This window comes from Tupaia chinensis, unplaced genomic scaffold (genome assembly GCF_000334495.1).
Source record: "Tupaia chinensis unplaced genomic scaffold, TupChi_1.0 Scaffold146140_1, whole genome shotgun sequence".
In the NCBI taxonomy this organism is placed as follows: Eukaryota; Metazoa; Chordata; class Mammalia; order Scandentia; family Tupaiidae; genus Tupaia; species Tupaia belangeri.
In genome coordinates, this window is record NW_006205995.1 from 1,369,377 (window position 1) to 1,388,303 (window position 18,927).

At 45.5% G+C, this 18,927-nt stretch overlaps 1 protein-coding gene across 1 annotated transcript in view; it reads right to left on the reverse strand.

Moving 5' to 3' along the window:
* TMOD2 (tropomodulin 2) overlaps positions 1 to 18,927 on the reverse strand; it is a 75,530-nt gene that overhangs the window by 36,653 nt on the left and 19,950 nt on the right. Inside the window, exons 2-6 of the mRNA XM_006168744.3 lie at positions 15,517 to 15,711; positions 13,124 to 13,280; positions 7,700 to 7,822; positions 4,504 to 4,590; positions 413 to 543 (exon numbers count right to left, since the gene is read on the reverse strand). Coding sequence (XP_006168806.1) covers positions 413 to 543; positions 4,504 to 4,590; positions 7,700 to 7,822; positions 13,124 to 13,280; positions 15,517 to 15,642 — 624 coding nt within the window. The 5' untranslated portion in view covers positions 15,643 to 15,711. The remainder of the gene's footprint in view (positions 1 to 412; positions 544 to 4,503; positions 4,591 to 7,699; positions 7,823 to 13,123; positions 13,281 to 15,516; positions 15,712 to 18,927) is intronic.

Consider the following 18,927-nt stretch of genomic DNA (forward strand, 5'->3'; position numbering starts at 1 on the left):
GACTGGTTGGGACTAGGGGGTGGATCATGGCATGGGGACCCTGTTGGGAGTACCAGTCACTCTGTTTCTCTCTTGGAAAAAACAAATCAATACACTTTTAAAAAACAAACCAAAAAGTAATTAATATTTGCTGTTCAAAGCCCCTAAGTTTTATATAATAGTAACTTATTACTTACTCATCAATAGATACAACTAATGTAATATGTTCAATTTGAGAATGTTTATCCTTGTCAACGAATTCTAAAAAATCACTCTTTTTTAAAACCCACTTTTTTGGAATAGACTCTCTTGCCTCAAAGATCAGTAATTACGAAGGACTGAAATAGGTGAGGACACAGGCCATCAGTCAGGGCTAGTGAGTTTCTTGACCTTATGATAAAGTAACAGGACAGTCACAACCGTAATGACATACCTTAATGTTGTTGAGGTTGACTTCTTGCAGGCTGGGATCGTTGGTTTTCATCTGCTGCAGACTTATTTCCACATTTGTGGGATTAGGTGGCTCCTCAAATACTGGCTTGACCTTTTCACCTTTGACCACATCTAAAACACAAGTTTAATCTTTTTTTTTTTTTTTGGAGAAGTTTTTCGCTATAGGGCGCGTACGCTCGCCAGACAGACAGAGAGACATAGAGACAGAAAGCGAGAAATCACCTCCCCAGAGGGGATGGCCATGCCACAATCCCTTCTCCTCCATTTTCCTCTTGGGATCTTGGGCATGCACGCACACGCACCAGGCATGAGTTTTAAGCCACCGGGTCCGGGACGCGAACCGTGGTCGACTACATGGGAGTCCAGTGACATAGCCATTACGCTAACTGCTGGTTCCCAACAAGTTTAATCTTAAAAAGAAAATGCAAGGGCTCTCCTATCAAAATCAGAGAGAACAACAAATGATAGTTCTTTCATATGCTGATTCCAATAATATTATAATATCAGTGATTGTAAGCTGATTCTCAATTAAGCATGGAAGTGACACAGTTCTGAGCTATGGTTTGGAAGATTGCTGTTTCTCAACTGTAAGGAAAATTCTCATAGAATTGCCTAAGATACCACATGCAGCCAGAAGTGCAGGAGGCCTCACGTCACATCTCAACCCTCGAAATACTCATGGGCAGTTAGGGCTGCTCCATATGGACCTTCTCCAGACTATGCTCACCAGATCACAGGATCTGAGATGCAAAAAAAGAAACCATAACCATTCTCTTTGTTGTCCCAACTTGAATACCCATCTGGCCTCTTGATCATACCTTTCCCCCCTCAGATTTCCATTTTTTTAGAGAGGTTTTTTGTTTGTTTGTTTGTTTTGTTTTTGCTATAGGGCACATGTGCTCACTGAAGAGACCGAGAGACCGAAAACAAGAAATCACCCCCCCCAGAGGGGATGGCCATGATGCAATCCCCTCTCCTCCATTCTCCTCTCAGGATTTTGGACATGCACACACACACACACACACACACACACACACACACACACACACACACACACACGTGCCCTGTGTGAGTTTTAAGCCACCGGGTCTGGAACTCGAACCATAGTCAACTATGTGGGGTCTAGCGATGTAACCATTACGCCATCTACTGGTCTCCCAGATTTCCATTTTGAAACATTAGTTTTGAGCAAAGCATGGGAGGAGCAAGAAAAAGAACAGAAGAATTTTCAAAAGCGGTGAACAGAAAATATTTGGCACACATAAACTATCCAAAGGGTTAAAGATGTCAATACACATGGAGCGCCTAAAATCAGCAAGACAGTCCAGTGAAAAATGAACAAATGCTACGCTCATGAGATTCTCCCACTTGGGACCACCAGATGTGTAATGGTTACATTGCTGAACTCCCACATGGCCAACCACAGTTCAAGTCCCAGACCCAGCGGCTTGAAATTCATGCTAGGTGCTTGTGCGTGCCCAAAATCCCGAGAGGAGAATGGAGAAGGGATTGTGGTGTGGGGGGGTGAGTCTTCACTTTCAGTCTCTGTCTCTCTCTTTCTGGCAAACACACGTGCTCCATGGCAAAAATCTCTCTCTAAAAAAACTCTCACTCAATCAAAAAATAAATAAAGAAATTCAACTCTGGGGACCAGCAGACGGCATAATGGTTATGTTGCTGGATTCCAATGCAGTCAGCCGCTGTTTGAGTCCTGGACTCGGCAGCTTGAGATTTACACCAGGTGCCTGTGTGTGCCCAGGATCCCAAGAGGAGAATAGAAGAGAGAGGATTGCAGCATGTCCATCTCTCCTGAGGGGTGACTTCTCACTTTATGTCTCTCTGACTCTATCTCTCCAGTGAGTACATGCTCCCTATAGCAAAAATCTCTTTCTATGAAAAAAAAGTAAATAAACTTTGAAATTAAAAAATAAGATACTATTTCATTAACCAAAAAAATGTAAAAAGTGGTAACATTTAGAGTTGGCAGCAATGTGTAGGAAAAAGCATCTCCAGATGATATTGGTGGGAATGCAAACTGATACAGGTTTTTTGGAGAGTAACTTGGTATTGTCTATCAGAATTCTAAATATGCACACTTTCTGACTCAGGGGATTGTGGTGTGGCCAGCCCCTCTGGGGGGCAATTTCTTTTTCTTTTTCTTTTTTTGGAGAGGTTTTTCGCTATAGGGCGTGTGCATTCGCCAGGAGGACAGAGAGAGAGACAGAAAGCAAGAAATCACCCCCCGGGGGGGATGGCCACACCGCAATCCCTTCTCCTCCATTCTCCTCTTGGGATCTTGGGCACGCACGTACACGTGCCCGGCGTGAGTTTAAGCCACTGGGTCCAGGACTGGAATCATGGTTGACTACATGGGAGTCCAGCGATATAGCCATTACGCTAATTGCTGATCCCTGGGGGCAATTTCTTACTTTCCCTCTCTCTCTGTTCCTGTCTCTCTCTTGTGAGAACAGGTGCCCTATGGCAGAAATCTAAAAAAAAAAAAAAAATTTTTAATTAAAAAAAAAATAGGTGAACCCACAAGTCTGATAAGAGATTACAATTTGAAGAAACATTACTGATATCTGTGTGTCTGTATAACGGGCCAGAAGGTGACGTATCAGATAGTGAAAAGCAAACATACTGTCGGGTTACTCTCTGATACTGAAGCTCAAATAGACCAGCCTTTTTCCGATATGCATAAGAAAACAGAAAGAAAAAAATAAAAAGAACATTGCTCTTTGGCTAAATTACTTTACTCTCTGTAAGCGATTGTTCACAAATATGTTATTGAGAATAGAAAGCATCTTCCAGGTCTCTGTCAGAGGATAAAATAGAAATTAACCTAAGAAAACCTACTTGTGTATATTTTCACAGCAGCTAAATATGGGTCTATCCCTCTTCTGGACAGATAAGTTATGCCTATCTTTGCACCTAAGCCTGGAACATTCCCAGTGTGTAGCAGGTATTCACAGATAACTGATGGATGAGCGGCAAGGACAGTGTAGCCACCTCTCACACACAGAGCACAGTGGCCAGGGACGTGCTGCGCAGTAAGTCAATGTCACTGTGTCTCCCATGTTTTCTGGGGAAAGTAGATATTCAAATTCATTACAGGGACAAAAGGACACTCAAATAGAGGAGGAAATTATTCAAACTGTCACAGTTGTTTAAAATATACTTAGGGGACCAGCAGTTAGCATAATGGCTATGTCGCTGGATTCCCACATAGTCGACTGTGGTTCAAGTCCTGGACCTGGTGGCTTAAACTCATGCCAGGCGCGTGTGTGTGCGTGCCTAAGATCCTGAGAGGAGAATGGAAGAGAAGGGATTACGTCCTGGCCATCCCCCCTGGGGGTGATTTCTCACTTTCTGTCTCTCTCTCAGTCTGTCTGGTGAGCGCACGTGCCCTATAGCAAAAAACAAACAAACAAACAAACAAACAAACAAACAAAAACCTCTCCAAAAAAATTAAAAATAAAACAAAATAAAATATAGTTAGAGGGGTCAGCAGGTGGTATACTGGTTAAGAAGCTGGACTCCCACATGGCCAACTGTGGTTCAAGTCCTGGGCCTGGTGGATTGAAAATCACGCCAGGAGTGTAGGTGTGTGTGTGTGTGCGTGTGTGTGCACATGCTATCCCCAATCCCAGGAGGAGAATGGAGGAAAAGAGATTATGGCATACCCACCCCCCCCAGGGGGAGGAGGGTTCCTTCTCATTATCTCTCCAGCAAGCACAATGCCCTATGGCAAAAACTATTTTTTAAAAAATGCTTAGAAACAATAAGCATTGCATTAGGACCTGACCACGGACACTTTTTATAGCACCCTTATCTTCTGACTGATCGGACCTGCCCAGAAAGTGTGCACGGACAGCGCGCGGGTGCCACGTACATGCCAGAAGTAGCATGTCACCTCCTAGCAGCTACTCTGGTCTGGTTTGATTGCTCAGAGCCCAAAGGTCCCTGGGGAAGCGACACAGGGCAAACCCTGCAAGTCAGAGGCTTCTCTTTGGCCAGCAACACCTGGAGGCTTTAAAGCGTCACAAAATTACAGATCCCGCGTCAACTTACTTCTTACAGGTCCTTTGCCACCTTTATTATTGGCTGTTTCTTCATCAAACTTTGGATTGTTGAGCAAATTGTGTACTCCGAGGACAGCTGAAAACAAAAACAGTGTATGAATGAGTATTAAGTTTGGAGAAGCATGTTAGGACGTCTCTGTTATCAACCTGCCCCTTGAAGACAATTCTTTACATCATAAAAATAAATCTCTGCACTCCCCTTTTGTACAGGGTATGTTCCGTGGATAGTGTTAAATAAATTTACAAAAACCCTCCTTCCAAGGCCACCAAAAATTTCTGCATGCCTTCCTATGTCTAAATATATGGGATCATTTGGGATCTGAAGAATGCCAGTTTAGTTATATCCAGACCTTTTGGCTAAGGAGAATCAATCCTTCAGTTGTTCTCATCTGAGAAAAGAGAAGATGGACTGGGTCTAAGAATTAAGATCTTACATTGTATACATTACTGTACATATTTTTCAAGGAGCAAATATAGAAAGATCATGTGCCTCTTTCCGTGTAAGCCTTCGCGTCTCTCCTACCTCTCCCCACTGAAATGAGTTGTCCTTTCCCATCAAGAGCACCCCAGGGTGGACAGTAGAAGAGACATCACTAAAAGTCAGTTAAGCACATGGAGATTTTAACCTCCTGCAATGCGGGGAACTTGCACCAGGAGGCAGCAGAGTACGCAGCAGACAACACGGGGTGATGAACGCCGAGCAGGCAGACAACACTGCCACATAGATTTCCCTTAGCGAATTAAATTACAGGTGAGACCGGCCACCTGGAGGAGGGCTGCAGGTGAGAGAATAATCCTGCAGCAGGGACAGAGGAGCCTGTCACCTTCGAGATCCTCATCAGCTCTACAGTCCTACATACAAGAGGGAGGAAAGGAGTCAGCCAGCAAGAGAGAGGGCAAAGACATAGAACGAGCGGGGACCCCGGAGCAATCGTCAGAGTTGACTCTTGACTCAGGATTTAGGAAGTTACTAAATGCCCTTCCTCATCTGTAAAATAGGGATAGTAATTGTACTTTCCTTATATAAAGGTTAAATGACATCCTATGTATCTAGATACTTTTCTAAGTGCTTTACAAATTCTCATCAGATTCGGGACCAGCAGGTGGCAATGGCAGTTTAGGTGCTGGACACTCCCACATGGCTGACCACGGTTCAAGTCCTGAACCTGGTGGCTTGCCTTCTCACTTTCCCTCTCTGTCTCTCTCTCTGGTTAAATAAGAAATAAATGTATTAATAAAAAAATTAAACAATTCTTTGAAAAAAATTCTCATTAGGTTAATAAAACTGTCATGGACGCAGGCATAGCCCAGGACAAAGGGGTCCTATTTGATAAACACCCTGGAGACCACTCGGACGGTACAACAAACATATCTTCTTACTCTGGCCCCATACTCCCCAAGCTTCTAATTACAATGTAGCTCCTATCATTAGGTTTCGATTTTTGGTTTATCTGTTTTCTGTGGATCTGGCTAGTGAGCCAATCCCCACCACCCTGTTTTGGTGCTGTTTCTACGAAGCTTGGCAAGCTCCAGTCTCTAGGCCAGCAGTACGGTGACCCTGCTGGGCTACAGCCAGCCAGGGAGATGGGTGTTTTTCTCCTTTCTTTCTCAGGTATTTCCTGGGAATTCAAGCCTGGCCCTGTATATATACTCTCCTGGGGCAATTCCAGCAGAGACCATGAGGCCACCCTTGGGAGGAGGGAGTAACCATGATAGGATCCCTCCACAGTAACCACAGGACTAAGACAACCCGTCACCCAGGTGCCTCAATTCCTGCAGGGACCTCTCAGAGGGGTTCGAACAGATGCATTTAATATTGCTGCTGACCAAACCACAGAAGGAATGACAAGGCAGCAGAGACATTTGGTGTGTATTAGCAGTCACAGCTGGTTCTTCTAGGGAGGAGGAGATCATTACTATGTGCACCTTGCAGTGAAATACTGGATCATCAGAAAAGTCATGATGTATTTTTCTATGTTATTCTATGCAAAAATGCAACATGACTTTTCCAATGTCCCAATAAAGATGAGAATTCTTTTTTTTTAAATAATTGTTTTATTTAACTTTATTTATTTTAATTTGACCAGAGAGGGGCAGAGTGAGAGAAAGTTAGAAAGCAAACCGTAGTCAGCCATGTGGGAGTCCAATGTTCTTAACCACCAAGCCACCTGCTGGCCTCCAAAATGAGAATTCTTGCTGAAGCTGTGAACAGCTTTTTAAAGCTCTTCTAGCCTGTGGTGATCTACTAACCTGTGTTGGGGGAAGATTTAACACACAAATATACTGGTTCACCCAGGGTATCTTTCTAAAGAAGGCTACGAGAGAAGGCCTAGGAATCAGAGTGACTTCCTTTTCACTAAATACTCCTTTATACTAACTGAGCCTTTTCCATCTGCACGTGAAATCAATTAAAATAATAACAATGCTGCTGCTGATGGTCACTAGTGAGGCCATTGTCAGGAAAATTAGAAGGCTAATAGAGCTCTTACCGTGAATCAAAATGAAAGGGTGCCTGGGGAAGAAAGAGAACTGAATGCAAATTTTGAGGTGATAAAACGTGACAAAATGCAATCAAATGCCAACTATGAAAGCCCCTTAGAAAGCATAAGGCCTGATATTTTATTCTTTACATTTTCCTTCATACTTGTTCTATATGATTTCTCACAGTAACTTTTGAATTTTGTAGGATGAGTATTATTTGGGTATTTTACAATTGCAATAGCACCAAATAAGATTTCCTCAGGGGCCAGCAGATGGTGTAGCGGTTACATTGCTGGACTCCCACATGGCTGACCATGGTTTGAGTCCTGGACCTGGTGGCTTAAAAATCAGACTGGGTGTGTGTACGTGCATGCCCCAAATCCCAGGAGGAGAAGGTAGGAGAAGGGGTTTCAGCATGACTATCCCCTCTGGAAGGGTGATTTCTCGCTTTCCCGCTCTCTCTTTCTCTTTCTGTCCTCACTGAGTGCATGTGCCCTAAGGCAAAGACCTAAAAAAAAAATTTGCTCAGAGTCATTAAGTCATCTGCATCACATAAAGTCACAGCTGTATTGTGGCTAAAGCGAGCCTGGAATCACAACAGTAATCAGTAGCTACGAGAAACTCAGACAGCGCTGCCCTGGATACCAGCACGTGCCTGGAGGTCACAGAGACAGACCGGAAAGTACCAGGAGCTCAAGACTGACCTGCAAGATCGTAGAGTTCAGTGTCAGACGCGCTGGCCAAAGCTTCTTCCAGTTCTGGATCAAGAGTCACTTTTTCTTCTTTACGAGTTTCTACAGGCTTTTCTTTGGGGATAAAGACTCTTCCTTTAAATCAGAAGGAAAAGAGAAAATACTGTGAGCTACCGCCTTATTGTTAGGGTAAGTGGACTGAGTAGAGAGAACGTTCTAGCCATTAAGAGCTGTGTCAAGAAGCCATTTCACATCCAGCTGAGATTCCTGCATTGCTGGGGTGCTGCCAACATCAGTGATCCATTATTTGAGGGAAGGAACATTGCAGAAGAATCCTGCATTCTGCCAGAGAGGTCTGGGCCTACAGTCTTTAAAATAAAGAGGGACTGCCCCTTTAGCCCAGTGGTTAAGGGAGCCAGTGGTTAAGGGAGCCAGATCCCACATGGCCAACCATGGTTAGAACCCCAGCCCCAGTGACTTGAAAATCACACCAACCAGGTGTCCATGCCTAAAAATCCTTCAGGATGGAGAAATGGTGGAGACGGGATTATAGAGTGACCATGTCCCACCGGGGGACTTTCCCCCTCTCCCTCTTCTTTGTCTATCTCTTTCTGGTGAGCATATGTATCCTCTGGTAGTTAAAAACAGCACAACAACAAAAAAGAAGGAAAAGGTGGCTTCTCCCTCCCCACCACAGCAACACTAGGCCTGAACAGCAGGGCCTTGCCAGGGTCCTAGACTGTAGAAGACCCCACTTGGGTATTGCTCTGGCTGTACCTCTCCCAGCCCAGAAAGAAGCCATGGGGCAAAAGGGACATCCCAATCCAGAATATGGGCCACCTGTTAGGCCACTCTAGAGACTTCGGAATTTCATGCCCAGAAAACCCAAGCCTGCTCTTGGAGTCCACCTGAGCTGCTTTCATGTCAATCTTCCCAAAGGCGGGGTGCTACTGGGGTATGCACCCCAGGGCAATGGTAGGCTCTTTGTGGGGGAGTATGAATGAAGCTCCAGGACGTGTCTGACATGCATGCCTGAGGCCCTGGAAGCATGGGATGTCCCCCTGCACAGAACTCTTGGAAGTCTACAAACACTGGCCTAGGTAGATTTGTTGGAGGGTTTTGCGACAGGCAGTTAGCTAGAAATGAGCAGGCAGTCCTAAGAAAATAGCAGGACACCGGCCACATCAATCACAACTTATCAGGAGTTATAACCAGACCCTCCGTGAAAATGCCTTCCTCCCACCTAGCTCCTGGCACTGAGAAGGTGAGGCAGATCTCATTTTTCTTCTTTACTACCTGAGAAAGGCACATAGGGATGGTTATTAATTTCCCTCTTATCATTCCTCATAAATACAAAAGAACCCACTCCAACAAGACGTTTTGGTCAATATCCTGATTCCCACTGGGGCAATAAACTGATCGGGCAATTCATCCAAATAAGGATGCTCCTCTCGTCGAAGTCCACCCTGAGCATGCGCGATTAGGTCACTGAACTCCTTACCTGTGAGAGAGATACACAAGCGCAGGAAAAAGCCTGCAAATTCAAACAAATTGCCAGATACTATGACAGACCTTCCCCTGCTAAATGTTCACTGTCAACTCTTGGAATAAATGCAGCACGTACACCCATGCCCACTGAACTGTCCTTCTCCAGCACCTGCCCACCTGCATGCCTTAAGCATGGAGGTATATTTCTTTTTTATTAAAAATCCTCACTTTCCTATTAAAACTTCCCTTTTCCTACAAGCGTTTGTGGTTTTGCCTTTTGTGTCTCAGAACGGGGCTCTAATCTGAGAGATCTGGACGTAAAGAACCAAGGATCTTACACAATGCTAATCAGCTCTTCCATCCTGACAGTATGACATATTTTAAAGGTTTGCTAGATCTTAAACGTTTGGGGAAAAAATGCTACGTGACCTTCTGTTGTGTTCTTGTCTTGAACCCCTGCAAATATAGGGGCAAGTTCATCCAAATAGCACCAGGGGCTCCTGAGAGACAATTTAGTAATCCCCAAGCGTTTTCTCCCTTCAACTGGATCGCTGACCATGACAATGCTACGTCTGGAGTCTCCATCCTCTCCTGGGACCTCTCACGCTCGATTCTGAGAGTATCTCACGTTCCTGAGCTAGACTTCACTCCTTGGCCCAGATTTTTTGCTTAGAATCTGTCATTTGGTTGGATCCCCAGAAAATGGGGGTGCATCAGCAGTTGACCTGAATACCTATACTTTCAGGCCACCTGTGTGCCTCTTGTTTAGGATGATAATCCTTTTTTTAAAAGAAAGATTTTTGCTATAGACATTTGGACTCACTGAAGAAACAGAGAGAAAGAGAGGACACACCCCCCAGGAGGGATGGCCACATCACAATCCCTTCTCCATTCTCCTCCTGCGATCTTGGGCACACACACACATGTGCCAGTGTGAGTTTCAATCCTCTGGGTCCGGGACTCGAACCACAGTTGGCCATGTCCAGTGCCTTAACCACGACGCCTCCTGCTGGCCCTAGGGTGATTATCCTAAATAGTATTAGGGAAGAATAATTTAGAACTCTTATTTTGCCTAGATCCAAGATCCAAGAAAGAAAACGTTTCAGTCTACAGATACTATGAAATTAAGCTCTAGAGTTCGAGCTGTTACTGATTGGTTATCTTCTTTCCCCATCGTTATCTTCTGGCTGTCCTTCTACTTTGTTTCCCAGTATCTTTTCCTTCTTCCTGGGAAACATGGCGGCCCATGTGGTGCCCAGGCAGGCAGCGGGACGTATGTCAGCGAGCAGACCTTGTTGCCAGGATGCCCCTGGCTAGCCACAGGTACTGTCATTCTTTCCCCTCTTTGGGGTGCCTGGCTCTGCTGGCTCCTGTTCTCTTCTCCAGCCACTTGATAAAAATGGTAAGCCATCAGGGCAAGCACAGCCTCTGTAATCGGGGCAGTCTCCGGGACCGTTGCCATGGGAGTCAGTGACTTTGGGTTTGACCCTTTCCTTTCCAACAGGAGTAGGCTGGGCCAGGCTAGCCAAGACCTGAAAGGAGCCTGGGGCCAGCTGGCTGAAGCTGGAGCCAGCTGTCTGTCCTACCCCAGGTGACAATGACAAGCGAGGTGAGTCTTTAGGGGACTCTGAAGGTTAAATGGAAGAAATCAATGTCTAAGATCATGTCCAAGAAGTAAGAGCAGCAGGGGCTAGCTGGTGGTGTGGTGGTTAAGGTGTTGGATTTCCCACATGGCTAACTGCAGTTCAAGTCCTGGGCCCAATGAAAAGGACAACAAATGAATAGATGAATAAATAAATAAATCTTTGTAACAAAAAAAAAGAAGTCAGAGCAACTCCAGAAAAGACAGACACTGAGTCAAAAGCTGGGAGGGTCTGGAAAAGAACGTGGGTAGCTCTGGGCAGTTGCGAAGATGTCTTTGGAATATGCTGGTAACGTGAGCAGCCACTGCACACCAGGGATGTGTATGGGCTACAGGCCAAGAGCAGGTGCTGCGCCGTCCTCCCAGCCATGTGACCCGCCGTCCCGGAGTCTGGGCTCGGGAGTAGGACTCAAATATCAGCATTCTCAGAAGTGAGTAGGGGGCAAAATAAATGGAATCCAACCCACGGGACAAAGGAGGGAGTGGTGACAGGAATGCGGACCTCCCAATCTCCAAGACCTTTTCCTGAAAATCAGGCATGTTTTGGTGCACCCTAGAGAGGTAGCTATGTCCCCAGGTCCACCACTTCCAGGCCACGTCGCTGGTCCGTCCGGCAGCCCTGCATAGCTCCAAACCCCTGCTCCGTTTGAAAGCTTGCTCCCCGCTCATTTTGTTTCACTGTGTTACTTCTCAACCTCCTCCTAAGCTGCACTGTGCAACTACAGACCCCTTTAAATCTCCATTTGTTACTCAGACAGCTCCTGCACGCCCGAACTCCCTGGGGGTCGTCTGGAGATTAACCTGGATCAAGAGATGATTTACTATAGCCACTCCCAGACGTCCACTCCCAGAACAAGAAAATAGCCTTATTATGCTGTCACTTGCCAAATACTTGATGTTCATTGGGAGTTTATTGAAGATTTGACATTATAACTTTTTTCTTTCATGAAGTGAGCCCAAGAGCAGTTATGCTGCCATAGAAACTGTCCCATATTTCTCCCATAATCTTGGGTTATTTGACCAATTTGTCACTGTTCCATTGCCTTTTTTTTTTTTTCGGTATTGCTAGAGGGCATGTGTGCTCACCAGAGAGAAAGAGAGAGAGGCACAGCACCGTCCCACCCCCTACGTGGGATGTGGTCAGGCCGCAATCCTTTTCCGCCATTTCTGCTCCTCGCCGGGATTTTGAGCATGCAGTGCACACGTGTGCACACGCCCGCCACGTTTTTCCAGTTGTTGGGGCTAAGATTCAAACAGCATCAGCCTTGTGGACTCCGGCCCCCCCTGCATGGGGCTTACCCAGCTATACCACAGGGCCAGGCCCACCTTGACTTCCTTAATGATGTTCTGTCTCTCTCTTTTTTTTTTTTTTTAAATTATTGTCAGAGGGTGCTTGCACTCACCAGAGAGTGATGGAGAGACAGACGGACAGAGAGATAGAGGGACAGGGAGAAAGCATCTCCCAGCAGGGTGTGGTCATACTATAAACCCTTCTCCTTCATTTCTCTATCTTGTCAGGATTCTGGGACTATAAGACACACCCCTCACCCTGGCATGTTTTCAAGCCACTGGGGCCCGGATTGAAACCATGGTTGGTCATGTGAAAGCCAACTCCCTTCACTGCTAGGCTGCAGGGCCGACCCCTTAGTGACATTCTCAGTGGCATTAACCCAGCACATTTTTGGGGTAAGATTTTTGCTATAGGGTACATGCACTTGCTGGAGAGACAGAGAGACATCCCCTGGGAGGATGGCCACACCATGACCCTTTCTCCTCTGTTCTCTTCTTAGGATTTTGGGTACGCATACACATGTGCCCAGCATGAGTTTTTAGCCACCAGGTCTGGGACTCGAACCACAGTCGACTATGTGGGAATCCAGCAATGTAACCACTCTGCCATCTGTTGGTTCCCATAATTCATTTTCTTAACTGCCAGAGGGTACATGCACTCGCCAGAAGCTGAGAGACAGAGAAGGGAGTGCTGGGAGAGATTACAACAGAACAGGGCGTGGTCATATTGCCAGCCCTCCCCTTCCATTCGTCCACCCTGTTGGGACCTTGGGCACACGCACGCACACAGGTGCCCGACATGCTCTTCAAGCCACCAGGGCTGATTTGAACTACAGGCAGCCATGTGGGATCTGGCTCATTTAACTACCAGGACATAGGGCTGGCTCCATGTCTCTTTTCCATGCTGTATCCAATCCATGGGCTTATTTCTCATCCTCAGGTCAGTCCCCTTGCTCGACCCCCCATAACACATTAACAGTGCCTTCGTCTCAGGACCCACTACCTCTAGGCCTTACCTTTCTTTTCCCCAGTGAAGGGCACAAAGTCCTCTCTGTCTTTCTGCTCCAAAGCTTCCTTCTCCAGGTACATGAGGAGGTGCTCGCGGTCGAACGGGCCAGTGGCAGCTTTCTGCGTCTGGTCTTTCTGTCGGAACCCAGCCGGCAGCATCGCACTCTGGTAAGACAGTGGTGTGAGCAGGAAGGAAGGCTGTCTGCTGGGCTGACACTTGCTAGGAAGGGCAGGGGGACAGGGAGAAGGACAGCTATGCAGAGGTGGGTGTGAGCTGCGGGCTGGGGTCTCTGGCACAACTCAGGGGCACAATCTGTGCTGGGAGGAGGGTTCCCAGTGAGCTCAAGCAGAGCTTGGAGGTTGGAGCAGCTTGAGTCTTCCATAGCCGCCTTCTAGAACGTGGTGGTGAGAGGCTTTTTGCAAGTAGATCACACTTAGGGTCGCCTAGGTCTGCATGCAAGCGCTCCCAGGCGGGCATATGCGGACCCTAACAGGAGCCAGTGTGGCTACACTCTTATTGCTAACCTCTGTGGTGCAAAAACACCCAAGCAGGCAAGTGAACATCACGGAAGACATCAACACCTACCTGCTTAACTTTTCACATTCCTTCCTTAAGTCAAAAAACAAAAAAGAAAGAAGAGGCCAGCAGGTGGCGTGATGGTCAAGGCGCTAGACTCCCACTTGGCTAGCCATGGTTCGAGTCCCAGACCTAGTGGGTGGAAATTTATGTGTGTATGCATGCCTAAAATCCCACCAGGAAAAAAATGAAGGAGGAGGGATTGTGGTGTGGCCATCCCCCTGGGGATGTCTCTGTTTCTCTCTGGTAAGTGCACATGTCTTATGACAAAAACCTAAAAAAAACCCAAAAAACAAAAAAAAAAACCAAACCAGAATATTTTGCTTTTTTATTTAATTTTTATGTATTTTTATTATTGTTTTAAAATTTGCTATTTCCATGCACTTGCCAGAGAAAGACTAAGAGAGAGTGAATGTGAGAAAGCAAGTCACCAGGTCCAGGACTTGAACAGCAGTCAGCCACATGGGAGTCTAGTACCTCAACCACCATGCCACCTGCTGGCCCCTACTTGTATTTTTAAAAGTAAACACAATATCAAAAGTGTCTGGAGTATCAGAATGCCATGTGAATAAGTTCGTTTTATTTACATTTTTTATTTACATTAAAAATCACTGTACCCGATACCTTCAATTCTAAGTTTAAGAGAACGCCATCGAGGATGAAGAAAGTGCTTGCGGAGCTTTTCAAGAACTCCCAAAGCTATCAGAAGGCCCATTTAAATATATGTAATATTATGATTGTAGTCATTCCCTTGTTGTAGAATCATCAAAGTTTCAAGTTCTTTATGCATTAGAAAGAAATTATATCTCAAAAATACACATTAGGGGTTAAAGACCTGGCTTAAATACCATCTCTCATATTTACGTGTATGAGATCTTATGTAACTTAAGTTTCCAAGTGTCTCCTCCTTTACAAAATGGCGATAACACTATTTAACTCCAGGCTTCTGTGTCTAGCTAAAGAAGTGACTCAGAAAAAAAATAGTAAGATGTGTTCTCTTTCCTTCTTCCTTCCCTACCTCAAACTAGTCCTTCAATCAGTGGATAATATTTTCCCCACTGATACTAAGTTGTTTTAATTTCCTTTTTTTTTTTTTTTAAGAGATTTTTGCTATAGGGCATGTGCACTTGCTGGAGAGACAGAAAGTGAGAAATCACCCCCCAGGGGGGATGGCCATGCTGCAATCCTTTCTCCTCCAGTCTCCTCTCGGGATCTTGGGCATGCACACACATGTGCCTGATATGAGGGGGGGTTTTGTTTTTAGTTTTTTTGAGAGTTGTTTTTTTTTTTTTGCTATAGGGCGCATACGCTCGCCAGAAAGACAGAGAGAGACAGCGAGACAGAAAGTGCGAAATCATCCCCTGGGGGAATGGCCACACCACAATCCCTTCTCCTCCATTCTCCTCTCAGGATTTTGGGCATGCACACACATGCGCCCAGCATGAGTTTAAGTCACCGGGTCCGGGACTTGAACAGCGGTCAACTATATGGGAGTTCAGCAACATAGCCATTATGCCAACTGCTGGTCCCCTTTGCATGAGTTTTAAGCCACCGGGTCCAGGACTCTACATGGGAGTCCAGCGATGTAACCATTACACCATCTGCTGGTCCCACTAAATTATTTTTTGAGAAATACATTTGCCATGCCTCATTCTAGTTACTCTGAGGTTCTGTATGATTATAAATCTAAGTGACCCAGACCCAAGCCAAGGAAGAAAACGGGATCTGCATCTGGAGCCCAGGGATCTCTGTGATGGTCTAAAACCAAGCCACACCATGGATCCCGTACCAGGAACCACTCTGCGTCAGACCCATGTCACTGACCTCGGGATCCAGGTCATCCAGAACATTTTCCAGCTGTTTCAGTTCCTCTTCTGAGAGTTTGCCGAGAAGCTCGTCTTCATCGATGTTCTTGTATTTCTCCAGCTCTTTCTGAAAGGGGAGTGCCATGGCTTCTTATATGCCTTTCTCATCAGCCATGCACGTTTAGATGGGCCAGCTTCCTGAGACTTCAGAATGCTGTTAATCGGAAAGAAACACTGTTATCTTCTTCCTGTAAACAGGACTTACTAATAGGAGACAGAGCTATGTTGTCAATGCACAAATAATTCAACTAAAAGATAATATTACCTCCATTTGCAGAGCAACCTAACAGCTTACAAAGTCTTTTCAAATATATTATTTCACTCGTGTTTTTAAGAGCTTACACATGTGGGGACCAGCAGGTGGCACAGTGGTTAAGGTGCTGGACACTCCCAAATGGCTGACCACGGTTTGCATCCTGGACCTGTTGGCTTGCTTTCTCACATTCTCTCTCTCTGTGTTCCTCTCTGATCAAATTTTTAAAAATAAGTAAATAGGGGCTGGCAAGTGGCCGAAGGGCACTGGACTCCCACATGGCTGACCATGGTTTGAGTCCTGCACCTGACAGCTTGCTTTCTCATTTTCTCTCTCTCTGTCTGTCCCTCTCTGGTCAAGTTAAAATAAATAAATAAAGTTAAATAAAATATAATAGTAAGTAAATAAATTTAAATAGAACAATTCTTTAAAAAAAAAAAAAGAGGTTACACATTTATTTTATTTCTTCAGCAAAAGAGATACAGAGAGAGCCCCTCCAACAAGGTCCTGAAGTTAGTTCACCCCTAACTTCAGCCATCCTTGGGTCACGGGCATGCATCAACCTGGTGCACTCAGGGAGGTCTCCAGACTTGAACTGGGAACCTTCCCATCCGCGATACCTTACAGAGTATCAACTGTAACGAGGCCACCACCATCTGGCCTCGTTTCACTTATTTTGATCTTTACAACCACCCTGTGAGGCAGCCTGCAGATATGACTGTTCCCACTGCACATGACGGTTTACGGTGAAGGTGGCCACGTGCCCTGCTGAGGTCAGAGTCGGGTGAGTGCCTGGCCTTCGGATGCCCAGTGCCGTGAGTGTCCTTCCATCACACTACGCTGCCTCCCCAGCTTTCCATGGAAAACAGTGACAGACAATGCACGGATTGTGAGGCAGTTGTAAGAAGCACACTCGTGCCCTTTCAGGGAGAGAGTGATGTGAAGAATACAAAATGGGACTCATTCAGAAGGAGAGCTGGGAACGTCGATGTGAGAAAGCATTGTCTGGTACTGCCCTGCAATGAAACCAAGGGAGAGTCTAAAATCCTGACCACAGAGCCACACTATGCATTTCTCGTCTCTTTTCTGCTGTCTTTATCTTCTATTCTATTCCTATTTCTTTTCTGTGTTCTTAGCTATCCTTCCTAATGCTACTTATCTTTATGTGCCCAGACATCCCCCTTTTCAAACTTCCCTTTCCATGCTACCCCACTCCTAAACTTCTGCTTGAAATGGAATGTCCAATCCATGCCTCCTTGTGGGGGTTCTGACAGATTTTTCCTGGAAATAGGATACTGCGTTCAGGAAAGATTGATGTTCAGAAGTGATTGTGTTTCTCCTTTAGTATTCACACCACTCAAGTCTTTCAGAGCCAACAATATTTGCTACAGGAGTCCAGCAGAAGGCATAATGGTTACACTGCTGGACTCCCATGTTGTCCACCTTGGTTCGAGTCCCAAACCCAGTGGCATCAAATTCACACTGGGTGCATGCATGTGCATGCCCGAAATCCCAAGAGGAGAAAGGAGGAGAAGGGATTATGATGTGGCCATCTTCCCTGGGGGGAGGGGGGGTGATTTATTGCTTTATGTCTCTCCAGTGAGCACATGCACCCTACAGCAAAAATCTCTCTAAAAAAGAGAGAGAGAGAGTTGTTTGAGGGGAAACTGGAAAAAAACCAACAACAAAGGTTGTATCTGAGCCTTGAAGAAAGAGGGCATAAGGTGGACATGGGTGAACAAGGTTCCTTGTAGGAAAAGAAAACAGCATAAACAGAGATACAGGATAAGAACGTATAGTGGGACCAGCAGTTAGAGTAATGGCTATATCTATATACATGGACTCCCATGTAGCCACCCACAGTTCGAGTCCCGGACCCACTGGCTTAAACTCACACCAGGTGTGTGTGTGTGTGTGTGTGTACCCAAGATCTTGAGAGGAGAATAGAGGAGAAGGGATTGCGGCGTGGCCATCCCCCTTGGGGCGTGATTTCTCACTTTCTGTCTCTCTGTCTGTCTCTGTCTTTCTGGCGAGTGCACGCGCCCTATAGCAAAAACCTCTCCAAAAAAAAAAGGGTAAGAAAGTACATGATGTTCTAGTGGAATAGATGGCGTGGCTCGAGGAAGACTCACGGGATGAGAGAGAGGAAAAACAGAAGATGAGGAGGGACATCTGTGAAGGGCCCTCCTTTTGTGCCTTGCTAAGGGACCTGGGCTTTATTCCATCAGCGATGAAAAGCCTCCACAATGTATTAAAGTAGAAGAATTAGGGATGGCAGGTGGCATGGTGGTTAAGGGCACTAGACTCACACATGGCTGACCATGGTTCGAGTCCTGGACCTGGAGGTTTGCTTTCTCACTTTCTCTCTCTCTCTGTCTCTCTCTCTCTGTCCCTTTCCGGTCAAATTAAAATAAATAAAATAATTTGTTTTTTTTTAAAACTTTAAAAAATTATTTTATTTTAACTTTATTAATTATTATTATTATTTTCCAATTTGACCAGAGAGAGATAGAGAGTGAGAGAAAATGAGAAAGGAAGCCACCAGGTCTGGGACTCAAACCATGGTTGGCCATGTGGGAGTGCAGTACCCTTAACCATCATGCCACCTTCTAGCCCCAATAAGATAATTCTTTACAAATTAAAAAAGGGGGGAGAGGGAAGAGTGAGCTGAGCATACCTATCTTAATAAGGCAAGTCAAATAGTAAAAAATCAGAGTTCTGGGCCAGCAGAAGGTATGGAGGTTAAGACACTGGATCCTACGTAGCTGATTCTGTAGTTCGATTCCCAGACACAGAAACTTGAAAAACACACTGTGTGTGTGAGAATGTGTGCCCAAATCTTGAAAAGAGCATGGAGGAAAAGAAACTGGCATGGCCATCCCCCTTAGGGGGTGCTTTTTCACTTTACTTCTCTCTCTATCTCTTTTTCTCTCTCCAGTGAGTGCACATACCCTATGACAAAAAACCTAAAGTAAAAAAGAAAGAAAGAAGAAAGTGTTGGCACAGAAAGAGATTGGCTGCAGGTCGGCCATTTGGGTACTATTAGAATGTCACTCCCCTCCCCGTACTAATTCAACTGCTCACAATGTTCAGGTTTGTGGTTTTCTTTTTTTTTTT